Source organism: Bacillus rossius, chromosome 3 (assembly GCF_032445375.1).
Source record: "Bacillus rossius redtenbacheri isolate Brsri chromosome 3, Brsri_v3, whole genome shotgun sequence".
NCBI classification, from domain to species: domain Eukaryota; kingdom Metazoa; phylum Arthropoda; class Insecta; order Phasmatodea; family Bacillidae; genus Bacillus; species Bacillus rossius.
The window spans coordinates 74,055,304-74,067,928 of NC_086332.1; the positions used below are offsets into that span (position 1 = coordinate 74,055,304).

General features: G+C 39.6%; 1 protein-coding gene across 1 annotated transcript in view; it reads right to left on the reverse strand.

The window, feature by feature from the left end:
- Positions 1 to 5,220: 5,220 nt before the first annotated feature.
- The window catches only part of LOC134530896 (serine protease snake-like), a 55,849-nt gene continuing 48,444 nt past the window's right edge, over positions 5,221 to 12,625 (reverse strand). The window contains exons 5-7 of the mRNA XM_063366185.1: positions 11,784 to 12,031; positions 9,878 to 10,038; positions 5,221 to 8,792 (exon numbers count right to left, since the gene is read on the reverse strand). Of these exons, the coding sequence (XP_063222255.1) occupies positions 8,622 to 8,792; positions 9,878 to 10,038; positions 11,784 to 12,031 (580 nt within the window). The 3' untranslated portion in view covers positions 5,221 to 8,621. The remainder of the gene's footprint in view (positions 8,793 to 9,877; positions 10,039 to 11,783; positions 12,032 to 12,625) is intronic.

The window sequence follows — 12,625 nt, forward strand, 5'->3', positions numbered from 1 at the left end:
TGGGACATGGTTGTTTTCAGACAGATGCTGGTTAAAATGTCTTGGACAATGTGTCCTTTGTAGAAATTACTATGTGTGGTAATTATTTTAGTCGAAGTGGTAATTTAATAAGACATGTAAAAATAACGTGAAGGTTTTTTTTTGTGTAAACAAATTAATGATAGTATGGATATGTATGTTGAAATGGTGGTATATCACATCTCTTGAAGAACACTGCATGGTATATAATGAAAGACTCTTGGGCTCAAGAAACTATACCTACTAAAGGTGAAAGGGATGAAGCGGTTCCTATGATTAAATGAAAGGAACTTTGATGATTTTTTTCTATATACTAAGATGATTTAATTGGGTTTGGGATGATGGGTTGAAGGATTAAATAATATAACTGTACACACTAGCTTTTACAGAAAATGAGAATGGAGCTCACAAGATCATAGATTGCGGGTAAATCACTGACAACTGAAATGTGGAAACGATATCATAAAATGAGTGATATTGATGCAGCTCATGGTAATATTGATGACAGCTACAAAGATGATATCTTTACGTCTGTGATAGTGACACTGACGCGGAGATTTTAAGACAAATAATATTATTAATATAGAAATGATGGAAGCCGTAGCACGCCGATCGTGACGAGAAACAAATATTGAAGGATGCTGATGGTTTCGGGAAGACTGAAACTATTGGAAGTATCAACACTTTGAAAAGTGAAAATACACTCAAGCCTATATTTAGCAGATACTCCATACTTTGTAAAAATAATGGACTCCTAAAAAGGAAGCATGAAGGCGATGCAGACATTTCGACATCGACGATAACGAGTTCTTATACGGTAATCTGGGTGAAGACGATGCCTTCTACGGTGATTGCTACAGTGACTCTGAAGCTGGCGACGTGATCGAAGACTGTGATGCAGAACCTAAAGCTGACAAGACCGAAAAATGTGGTGGTGTCCTGAGACCGAAGCGATGGAAACGTCGTGATATAATAAATAAATCTGATCAAGCTTGTGATGATCACTGGCTCGATGATGAAAGTAACCCTGAGGTTGGTGTTAAAACGGAGGACAGCAGAGATCAGAATATTTATAATAAACGTGCAAGGATGATGGTGGCAGAAGAGATTGATTCCACATCATGGAAAGATCCAAACATATTGGTTGACCGGCTAAGACTGATGGTGGCATCTGTTCGTAGAGGAAACTACTCGTATATCGTGGAAGTATCGACCATACTTAAAGAACTTCGGAACGCTGGCTCCATACATTAATCATTTGATTAACTGTCATGTGTGTACTAATGAAAAATAAAATGAATTATTTATATTTTAAAAAAGTATGTTTTATTTCTTGTATCCTGATTTCCAAATAAGTCTGTGTTTCCGCTACTGTATGTGTGATCATTCCGTTTCCTGTGTGTACTGTGTGTACGTTCCGATTTCCTGTGTGTACTTTCGTTTTCCTGTTTGTACATTTCGTTTTCCTGTGTGTACATTTCGTTTTCCTGTGTGTACATTTCGTTTTCCTGTTTGTACATTTCGTTTTCCTGTTTGTACATTTCGTTTTCCTGTTTGTACATTTCGTTTTCCTGTTTGTACATTTCGTTTTCCTGTTTGTACGTTTCGTTTTCCTGTTTGTACATTCCGTTTTCCTGTGTGTACATTTCGTTTTCCTGTTTGTACATTTCGTTTTCCTGTTTGTACATTTCGTTTTCCTGTGTGTACATTTCGTTTTCCTGTGTGTACGTCCCGTTTCCTGTGTGTACGTTTCGTTTTCCTGTGTGTACGTTTCGTTTCCTGTGTGTACTGTGTGTACGTTCCGATTTCCCGTCTGTACATTTCGTTTTTCCTGTGTGTACTTTTCGTTTTCCTGTGTGTACTGTGTGTTCATTGCGTGTTGGAGCCGAGTAGACTTGTATCCATGTAGCTTCATAGACATGTAGTTTCGTAGCCAGTCGGTTAGTCATGCAGTCTCTCAGCCATGTATAACTCGGAACCAGCTAGATCCTTTTAGACTCGTAGCCTTGTAGCCTCGTTGTCTCTTAGACTCGTAGCATTGTAGCCCAATATCATTGGAGCTGTTGAAAGAAAAGGTAGTTGGAGCATTTGGAGCTGTTGGAGCCATTTGGAGGCTGTTGGAGCATTTGGAGGCTGTTGGAGCATTTGGAGCTGTTGGAGCATTTGGAGCTGTTGGAGCTAAGAAGTAGTCGTTGCACGTCTATGCAAAGCTAAATGTTTATAAGATTGCTGTCTTTCGCAAGTGATCCTGTAGTAGGATAGAAATTGTGTAGTAAATATTATGATTGTAAAAGACTTTGTGGTGTTTTATTTCTCGAACCTTACACTTTTCTGGTACTTTTTTTAAAATTAAAGTTGTTTTGTATCGTCCAGGGATCGAACCAAGGACCTTAGTCGATCTAATCAATCAGTATATAGATTACAAATTTATTTAATGAATATTGAACTTTTTCCCGATTCTCTAGCATTACAATTACGAATTTCCAATATGGTGGTCTTGATGGCTTATAGGATGATGGTAGTAGAGGATTTAAAGTCTCTTTAAGAATGTTGAACATTTAAAGTCTCTTTAAGAATGTTGAACATGGTTTATTGAAGTTATTATTTTTTTCATAAAATTAAACATTATTGTAACGATCGAGGGTCGAACCAAGGACTGGAGCGGATCAAATCGATATGTAAGTTAATGAGTGATTTTTTTGATGAATTTTGGATTTTTTTTCCGCTTTTCTAGCTACATTATTACATGATTTCAAGATGGCGTCCGAATTTCAAGATGGCGGGGGGCACCTCGGTAATAAATGATTACTGCAATGTAGCGGGTTAGAATAAAATTAACCAGATGGAAATGTACTCTATAATACGAGTACACGCACAAGATGGTGTACTCCAGCAGGTGGTCGCTCCTGGTAGCATGTACAGAACATAAAATGTCGGATCCATGATGGTCGACTAGGACAAAGTCAAATTTCAAGGACAAAGTAAAATTTCAAGGTCAAAGTCAAATTTCAAGGTCAAGGTCAAAGTTCAAGGTCAAGGTCAAATTTCAAGGTCAAGGTCAAATTTCAAGGTCAAGGTCAAAGTTCAAGGTCAAGGTCAAATTTCAAGGTCAAGGTCAAATTTCAAGGTCAAGGTCAAATTTCAAGGTCAATGTCAAATTTCAAGGTCAAGGTCAAATTTCAATGTCAAGGTCAAATTTCAAGGTCAAGGTCAAATTTCAAGGTCAAGGTCAAATTTCAAGGTCAAGGTCTAAGTTCAAGGTCAAGGTCAAATTTCAAGGTCAATGTCAAATTTCAAGGTCAAGGTCAAATTTCAAGGTTAAGGTCAAATTTCAAGGTCAAGGTCAATGATCAATGTCAACAGTTGAGGACAAAAGTATGGTGACCAGATAATTATACTACATGGTATCGGCACACTCTAGCAGACGAAAACAAGATGGTGGTCTCCAGCAGATGAAGACAAGATGGCGGACATGATGTCATACCAGTTGATGATATATACCTTGGTACTGGTGGTGGTAGATCAGTCTAGGTAGCTTTCATGGAGGAAGGATCGACAGTTTACTCTCGTCGGGAATCGAACCAAGGACGTACATCGATATAATCAAACAGAATTCAAATACATTAATTTTTTGATGAATTTTGGAATTTTTTTCATTAAAATCGGATAATAAATAAAGATTTTCAAGATGGCGTCCAAGTTTCAAGATGGCGGACATGACATCATACTAGGTGAAGATATGTATACTTTGACATAAGTGGTGGGGGTCAGTCTGCCTGCGTCCACTGTGAGGGAAGGATCGGTAGCCATTTTTAATTTTTTGCACTCGTCGGGTTCGAACCGAGGACTCCGAGCTCCGTGTCGTAAAAGTATATTTTTTATTAATATATTATTAAAATTTTATTATTTAATTTTTTTTATAATTTTTAAAATTTTTTTTATTAAAATCGGATAATAAATAAAAAAATTAAAGATGGCGGCCGTAACCAAAATTGCAACGGTGACGTCATCATACAAAATGGCGGAAAACACATAGCCGGAATTTTCGAGAACACAATGACGTCATCCAAGATGGCGGATCCAAGATGGCGTATCCAAAATGGCCGCCGGGGTCAAGGTCAAAGGTCAAGGTCACAACCATCCAAGATGGCCGCCGTGACGTCACAATCCAATATGGCGGTCGGCACCTCGGCACCTCACCCTGGACCCTGTCCCAGTATGCCCTATTCTATACTACTTCCACCCCTTGCAGTTATGGCTGGTCGTATCAAAAATGTATTTAGACAAAAGTTTTTGTCATTACCTACTTCTACGACTTATAATATGTTCAAATAGAAGCAATTATTTGTCATATTATGAGAATAAATCGTTTTTATGTTGTTTTTTTTTGTAAAAAATTCCTACCCCGTGGGTTGGATTTTGCCCATTAACGACTTGACGAAGATGTTCCATTACTATATTTTAGATATCAGTTTGGATGTGATTTTTGCAAAATAACGACAGTTATAGCTGCCATAAAAATATTACATATATATAAACGTTTGAGTTTACGATTGTTTTGGTGTCTATATATCTTGAAAAAAATACGACATAAAATGTTCCGAAAGTCACACCATGGTAACGCCTACAATATGTAGTCTTCTTCGAAATCTGCCAAAAATACATTTTAATATACCAGTTTGTTTTCAATTTCATAAAAGCTGTTTACATATTTAAAAGAATGTAAACTACATTTTGGCAGTGTCGAGTTACTGTAATTGGAATAAAAACATTCTGTTATTGTATCTACTCGAAAATGTCTAAGGCAATAAATGTAAATTCAGATACGAGATTATGTTAATCGAGGAGTGTTGTTGAAAATAATGATAATTTGTTGAATAACAATGCAATGCAAAAGAGTAGACCTCTGTCTCTCTGATACACATTTAAGTTAAGGTAGCAAAAAATGAAGTGTTAAAATTTTATTGAGCAAATAACGGAATAAATACTTCAAATTAAATTTTTAGTCTCAATAAAATATTTACACATTTTTTCTTGTGTAACATTGTTTTATTCATTATTAAATTAGAAAAATGATGTTAATTTAGACCAAAATTATTGGAAACTGGTAATATATTGATTTCAATTATTAAATCTTTTAGGATTATATTTCATTTTGTAATTAGAAAACAAGGTTCACAAACAAGAACAAGTGCGGCAGTAGATTTTTTTTTAGTTTTATTATAATAAATAGAAATAAATAAACACAAATATTTCCAACAAATAAATATACTAATATACATGAAATTTTTATGGACATATATGTAAATATTCTGAATGAAATTAGAGCTTCCTTCTTACATAATACGGCACTGATTCTCAGAATTACTTTTTATTGATGATAACTTATTTAAGCAGAAAACAAACTGTGATATATTTTTAATATTATATTAGAGCAATACTATTAATAGCTACACTCTAGTTCACTGGCTTTGCATTTCATAAAAAAACAATTGCAGATAAGAAGAGCACTTTTCTAGTGTCCCATTTGCTGATTAAGTTTGACTCTTCTCCAGTACAGCTTTCCAAGGCAAAAACGTTATCCTTATCTCATACACATTTACATTTTAGTGGTACTTAATACTCTAATTTTCATAGACATACTTAGTATTACTAAAGGGTGCTATGAACACAAATTTCATTCAAGTATGATCACAAGTTTTCCGTATTTTTCAGTATTTTTTTCCACAATGTTTAAACAATGTAAAAGATTTGAATGAATTTTTGCCTTTAAACATTATTACACAAATAAAATTTCATAATTGACAACTCTTTAGAAAAAGGTTAATACCTTAGCTTAAAAACATTTCAGAGCAATACAACAAAATTACTTTTATTCTGAAAACTGCCATTGTACAAATACATATTTTTTCTAATCCCCTGCAAACTAAGTAGAACAATAAAAAAATTAATGTTGGGGCTAATAATGACCTTTGTCGGTAATCTAATCAGAGATTTCATTTACCTGGAACTAAATAACTATCATAAACAGACAAATATTGTTCTCCAATAACCACAAATCACATTTTAATTACAGCAACATGGCACATTGTATTCAAGATCGCATTGGTCATGACTTCATTTTGTTAGATGAGAAACTTCATTGACACTTATGTTAACATTAGTCCATTAGCAGTTGATTTAAGGATAATTGCCTAAAATTACCTTCAATTCACATCTGTTACAAATATCAAGAGATAATTTGCACATGACATAGTGTAACCTCACGCAGACATGTAATTTCAAGATTATTCTGTATAAGGAAGAACGCCTAATATTTATTCAGTATGCTATATTTGATTAGACGATAATCCTTAAGGTAGAGCGACACTCTTCAACTTGGAGATATTTCACTTTTGTTAAAACCGTAATCCATTAAATTACAAAGAAGTGCATTAAAATCCGAAAGCCAAATAACAGTTATAAGGCTGGAGACAATTGTATTTCACGAAAATATCTTGTGCCAAGATATTATTCAAAATAAGAAGCTGATTCTTAATGCTGGTATAGTGCTAGAGTTAAATTTCACAAAGCGTGAATTTTTTTTCAATCAAATCATATACGTTCAGTAATACATAAATATTTGTATCACCTGCTTGAGTACTAAATTAGTTCTTACTTATCGGGACGAATTCAGAACATTGCAAGTGTACACACAGTATTACAAAGCCAACCAATCAGTCGAAATATTTCTCAAAATTCAACGGTCTCCACATTAGGCAGGATAACTCTAGAAAGCGTGGTGCGTCTTACTAGCTGACTTCACTCCGCTTACCTAATCATGTAAAATGGTGGAAGAATTTGATAGTCAACTCCGTGCTTCAATGATCCAGGCTGGGATCTTACTACTGATGACTGAATGGTTGCCATTAGTTTGAGGTCCTCTATCGCGTATTTAATCACGGTGGATTAATCGCAAACGGCGTAAAGACACATATACACCTCCTTGTGATGATTGTGCTAGATACATAATTATACATAGCTTATGGGAGGTCATGTTTGATTCCATTTTAAACAGATTCCGTGGCCATGACCTGAAGTCACATAATTTAGATGAAAAACTGCACAGCTGTTTCAAAACCATATGTTTTTATGAAAATACCATGGTATGAATCTGGTTTTTAACAGTTTTACGCACCATTACCTGGTGCGTTATATTCGTCATGAAATAAACTGGAAAACTACTAGCACTTGTTTTATTAAAATAACATCCCATGGTGTTGTTTGGCCTTCCTAGCTGTATAACGATCTATGTATCTCTTCAATTAGTTCCGTGTTCCGTCGTCGGCAGCAGTAAGCGGCGCGGAGCCGGCTGGCCAGTGGCAGCGACTGGCGCAGAAGTGCTGCGGACGCGTGCCGGTCTTGCCCGCGACTGTACGCTCTCGCCGCCGCGCGCCAGGATGCAGTTGGAAGCACCGCAGAGGCGAGGGGACACTTGACTCGCGGAGGCCTACCACGGGCAGGCGCCGGCGCAGTGCCCCAGGTACAGTGCTGAGCGGCTCGACACCAGTGGGGAGGCTGGGTGCGATACACAACACTCCGTGTGTGTGGCACGCGAGGTAATGTGGCTCCCCATGCAGCAGTGCCGCAGGTTGGCTGCGTCGACTTCAAAGACACTGTCTTGTCTTCTGCACATTAGACTGTCATTGGCTTACGATTATCCATCAGAATTTTCAAAATCAGATATTTAAACATTTAAATGTTGTTTGTTTGCTAGTGGCTTTTGAACAGTTTACAAAAAAATATTTAGTATAAAAAAGGTTAATTTGATGTAAACAACTAGCGGATGCCATGTTCAACACGGAGATTTATTCCAGATGAATTGTTGGCATGTTCGAATTCATAAATTTATGCGTGCATTCTTAAGACATCTGCATTATGTACTTTAAGAAAAGTGGTCTGCTAAAAATAGCATCCCTCCAAAATAAAACATTGCGAATGGTTGAGCTGCAATGGCAGAAACGCATAATGTGATACCAGCCTTAAGCTCATTTAAAATCCCGGGGATTAAGCAGCCCGCCTAGGAAGGTGTGTATTTGTGTTTTGAGATGGGATGATATGTGGGCTGGTTCTTATAGCGCGGTTACGCCTCTAAGCGCAAGGCTGTGGTCTGTCGCGCAGTCTTTTAATCGGGCACAGGGTAACAATGAGATTTTAGTGGCAACCATAACATTATCCAACGGGGGAATGAAGATAAAGGTGTAGTGCCTGACCCTTAGGTGCTTTCAAAATTCTATAATGGTGTTTCATGCCAAAAATGTGCTATTAAAATACGTGTTTACCCTTTTTTTACTGTCCTAAAATACAGTTAAAAAAACGAAATCAATAACAGAATTATTCATCCGCCTTTAGCGCATTCTCAAACGTTTTTTATTAACATTCCCCACTCGTACATGTTGAGCAGGTTACCAATATCGTGTTTATTTCTGAAGCTCTAGCCACCGTGTGTGTGCCCTGGTAGGCGGAGCACTTATGACCTCAACAGGGAACGAGATATTGGCGAAGGAGCGCAGCGCAGCTTGGACGCCCGGGGAGAGCGTGCTGCTCCCTGGCGGCGACGGAGACTACTGCGGCCACACGACGCCCTCGATCCACGCCACGTAGCTGGACACGCGCGTGTACACGGCGGGCTCGGAGCTGCCGCACAAGGCGGGGCCCATGCTGGTCACGCCCACCACCGACATCATGTTGCTCCACTCGCCGGTCACCGTCTGCAGCGGCCCGCCTGAGTCGCCCTGCAACATGCAACTGGTGAGCTGAGTGGGGTAGGGGGCTGGAGGTGGTGCATAAGCTGTGATGGGTAGCCTCAGCCTCTGTGTATAGCTAACGGCTCTAACGCCCCTCCTGGTTGCGTATGCGGCGTAACCGCATCCATGCCCATGGGGGCCCCAGCCTGGACAACCTTATAGGATATGAAGGCTGGGTTATCAAAAATGGAGGAGAGATCCTCAAAACCTGCAACATGCCAGTGGGTCACAAGCACCTGCCTTGAGCTACCCTGAAGCGAGTTTTCCGCTTGGGTTTAAAAATTAATAATATTGCACTGTGAATGATATTAAACTGTGTGGTTGAATATGTGTGCAAATATTTAAGCTATATTTTATTTAAATAAATATAACTCCACAAGTAAGTATAATTTGTTTGATAGTGTTTAACTCAGTTCAAAAGTGTACTACGTTGTATATTATAGCAAATGTTTGTTTGAATAAAGAGATAATTTGAAGGCTTATAACAACATGACCACCGATTGCATTATTCGGTAGCTCTTGTAAAAATTCAATTATCTGTTTATCTTAAAGTAATAACAGTAATCTACAACGAAAATTAAAATTAAATTTTTTTTATTAAAGATTTACTAAACCAATGGGGATGAAACAACGCATGTAACTCAAAGTGACAGTATAATCATAATATTATAATACATTTCTCAAATACACCTCTAAGCCCGAGGCTCAGATTGGGACACAATCTTCTTGTAGTGCATAGGACAACTATGAGATTTGCGTGGTAGCAATGTCATTATGTGGCAGGCAAATAAAGATAAAGGTGCGGTGCAAGTCACTTGTTGCGTACTAGTTTCTGCACCGGGTGGCGCTGCAAGCGAGAAAACAACAAAGCAGTATTCGCGCATGCCCTTATCTAACACATTTTTGAGTTACTCTTTGTGACCTTAAAATAAAATTCAACAATGCTTCCAATATTGATACTGTTAAAATTAATAGCTGGGACATACTGTCTATTCTTATAGCTCACTCCAGCTTTACTCTTCCACAAATCCTGGTTACGCCCCCTAGCCCCTCTGCAGTGCGCGCGGACTCACCCTGCAGGTGTCCTGGACGCCGTCGGGGTCGTAGGCGCACACCATGTCCGCCGTGACGCCGTAGCGCAGCGCGCGGCCCGCCCTGGCGTACGTCTGGTTGCAGCGGCCCAGCGGCACCGACTCCACCGTCGCCTTCATCAGGTAGCGGCTCTTGGTCTCGCCTGCGCCGCGCCAGAACAGTTCCCTCGCTCGTTGGCTCCATGCAGCCAGTTGAACCCCCCCCCCCCCCCCCTTCCGAACAGCGAACACTCATATACACACATTTCAGGGGAAATATAATTAGCATGTTGTTCGTTGTCATTTCAAATCTTTGTTGGAAAATTTTGACGTGACAACGTCTAATAAATCGATGAACGCTGGCTGCACGCACGAAAAATTGTCCCACTACGGATGTGTCCTGTTTACGCATGCGTGGCATCTCTCTGGTATGTTTGCGGACGGTACACAGAACTCGGCCGGCACGTGGCGGCGTACTGCTAAGGTTTCACCCCGCCATGCTGCAGGGATAGGCGTGTCACGCCGGTTGGATCACGCCTGCGCATGTCGCCACACACGGCTTGGGGCAGACGACAACATAGCGGGGTTCGAGGTTATTGTTGTGCACCGCGCCACGGGAGTATATTCGCAGGGAAATGGCGTTCTTACAAGTACGTATTATTTTAATTACTAGTGTAAATCAGTATATTTTTAACAGTGTTGTATGAGTATTGTTTTAGCTGTGTAACTAAATATTTATTGCTGGTATGATACTTTTCACGCTTTAGTTTGACATTGGTAATTATTTGTCATGAGTTATTATTTGATAAACTAAATCACACACCGTATTATAGTTCTGAGCCCACGAGCGTGTAAATATTTCGAGTCCAACAGAGAATATGGTAGTTAAAAGAAATTCAAACAAATATCGTGCGTGGAATATTATTAATTTATAACATCTGAAACAGTTGTTTCCAATATGGCTTCGTGGCCGTGCTGTTAGCATCGCTAACTACAAATCCAAAGGTTGACGGATCGAATCCCGGCCGCTACAATTCTTTCATTTAGGTATTCGTAAAAAATAAATACGGCGCGCGTGACACTACAAAAGTAATAAACATATTTCAATTAATGAATGCAAATAAAAGTAAATTTATCAATTAAATTGTAGATTTCATTTCACTCCTTTGTATCGATACAAAATAGTGATAATTCAATACAAATGATTCAATTTTATTCATAAAAGTATGTAGAGGTAGATTTATCATACAAAAGATAGAAAATTTTAAAAAAATTTATTCCTCAAAGAATAAAATATTTTTAATGCCTAAATGGTTTGGTTGCAAAAACCTATTACGGCTCAGTCTCAGGCCGAATATGATATTTCATTTTTTTCTGGATCAATCATTTCATCAATGTTTTGTTATGACGTTGTCACGTTAAACTATCGTCTGTAAACCGACTTTACGGACAACCAATTTTTTTAATTAATATTTTCATAAATGATGTTCTGCCTTTTGTAATGGTTTCTTATTGTATGACACCATGGACCCTCCTCCCCATGAGAGATAAATGCCCTATATCTTAACAGAGTTGCTTACGATTAAATGGTTATGCATTTGGTTAGATGCTTATTTTCGTCTGTTTAAATCCTTCGCAAAAAAACAATGGTGAAAACGTTTGAATAAAAGTCCTGCCACCAACGAGAGAGTTACAAAAAGCAGATTCACCGCTAGGGTAATGGGTAGATTACCGGGAAATTACGCCGGTATTTTCCGGCCTCAGGGTGGAATTCGTAGTCACAGGTGTGCTCAACCCATGATTACTTTCCCTTTGGTTGGTTTTGTAGCGAGAACATGTTCACTGGCAATACTTGACTCGTTGCTGGATCGCGGAGGGACGTGGAACACGGAGCGAGTGGGGCACTCACCCAGCGCGTCGGTGGCGCCCCAGCCGGCCACGGTGAGACCTCGCCGCGGCTCCTCGGGCTCCCGGTACAGGCAGGCGGGCAGCACGTTGGTGGCGAACCTGACGGCCGCGGCCAGCCGCACCAGCGCGATGTCGTGGTAGCCCTTGCCGTAGCTGGGGTGCGGCACCACCTTGTCCACGGCGAGCTGCTGCGAGTTGTCGTCGCGCGCCTCCAGGTCCGTGCCGCCCAGCCGCACCACGGCCAGCCGCCTGCGGGCAGGCCACAGTGGAGAGTATCAACCCGCTACTTTGTCACTGATACGCACCTGTATCAGGTACTGCAAACGAGCACACTGTTCAAGTATCAAGTACTTTAGTATCAGTTTAGAATTCGCCTGGAACAACACCACGGCCAATGTGCGCAGAACCCGATCGCAGATGACGGTCACTTGGGCGGAGCTTGTGAAAGGGGTGGGAGCGACACGACGAATAAGGGATTAAGAAGGGAAAGAATGTAGGGGAGGGTGTAAGCCTAAAGTGTACGTCAAGTTCCGTCCCTGCCCGAACACGCCCGAATATTCACCTTCGGCCAACCTCGGGTTTATATATATATATATATATATATATATAATTCTCTGTTTATTTTAATGTAGATGTACTAACCTAACTAACCGTCCATGGTGTTCTAAAGTGTTTTAATGTAGCTAACCTAACCGACCACTTTTAATATTTGAATTCATTTTTCCTGCGCAAAAATAAAACAAATCCCGAAGGTGAATATTCGGGCGTGTTCGGGCAGGGACAGAGTTTGATGTATATCTTAGGTTTCTCATCAAAGTACGCTTAGTGCGCAGTACGTGCTCC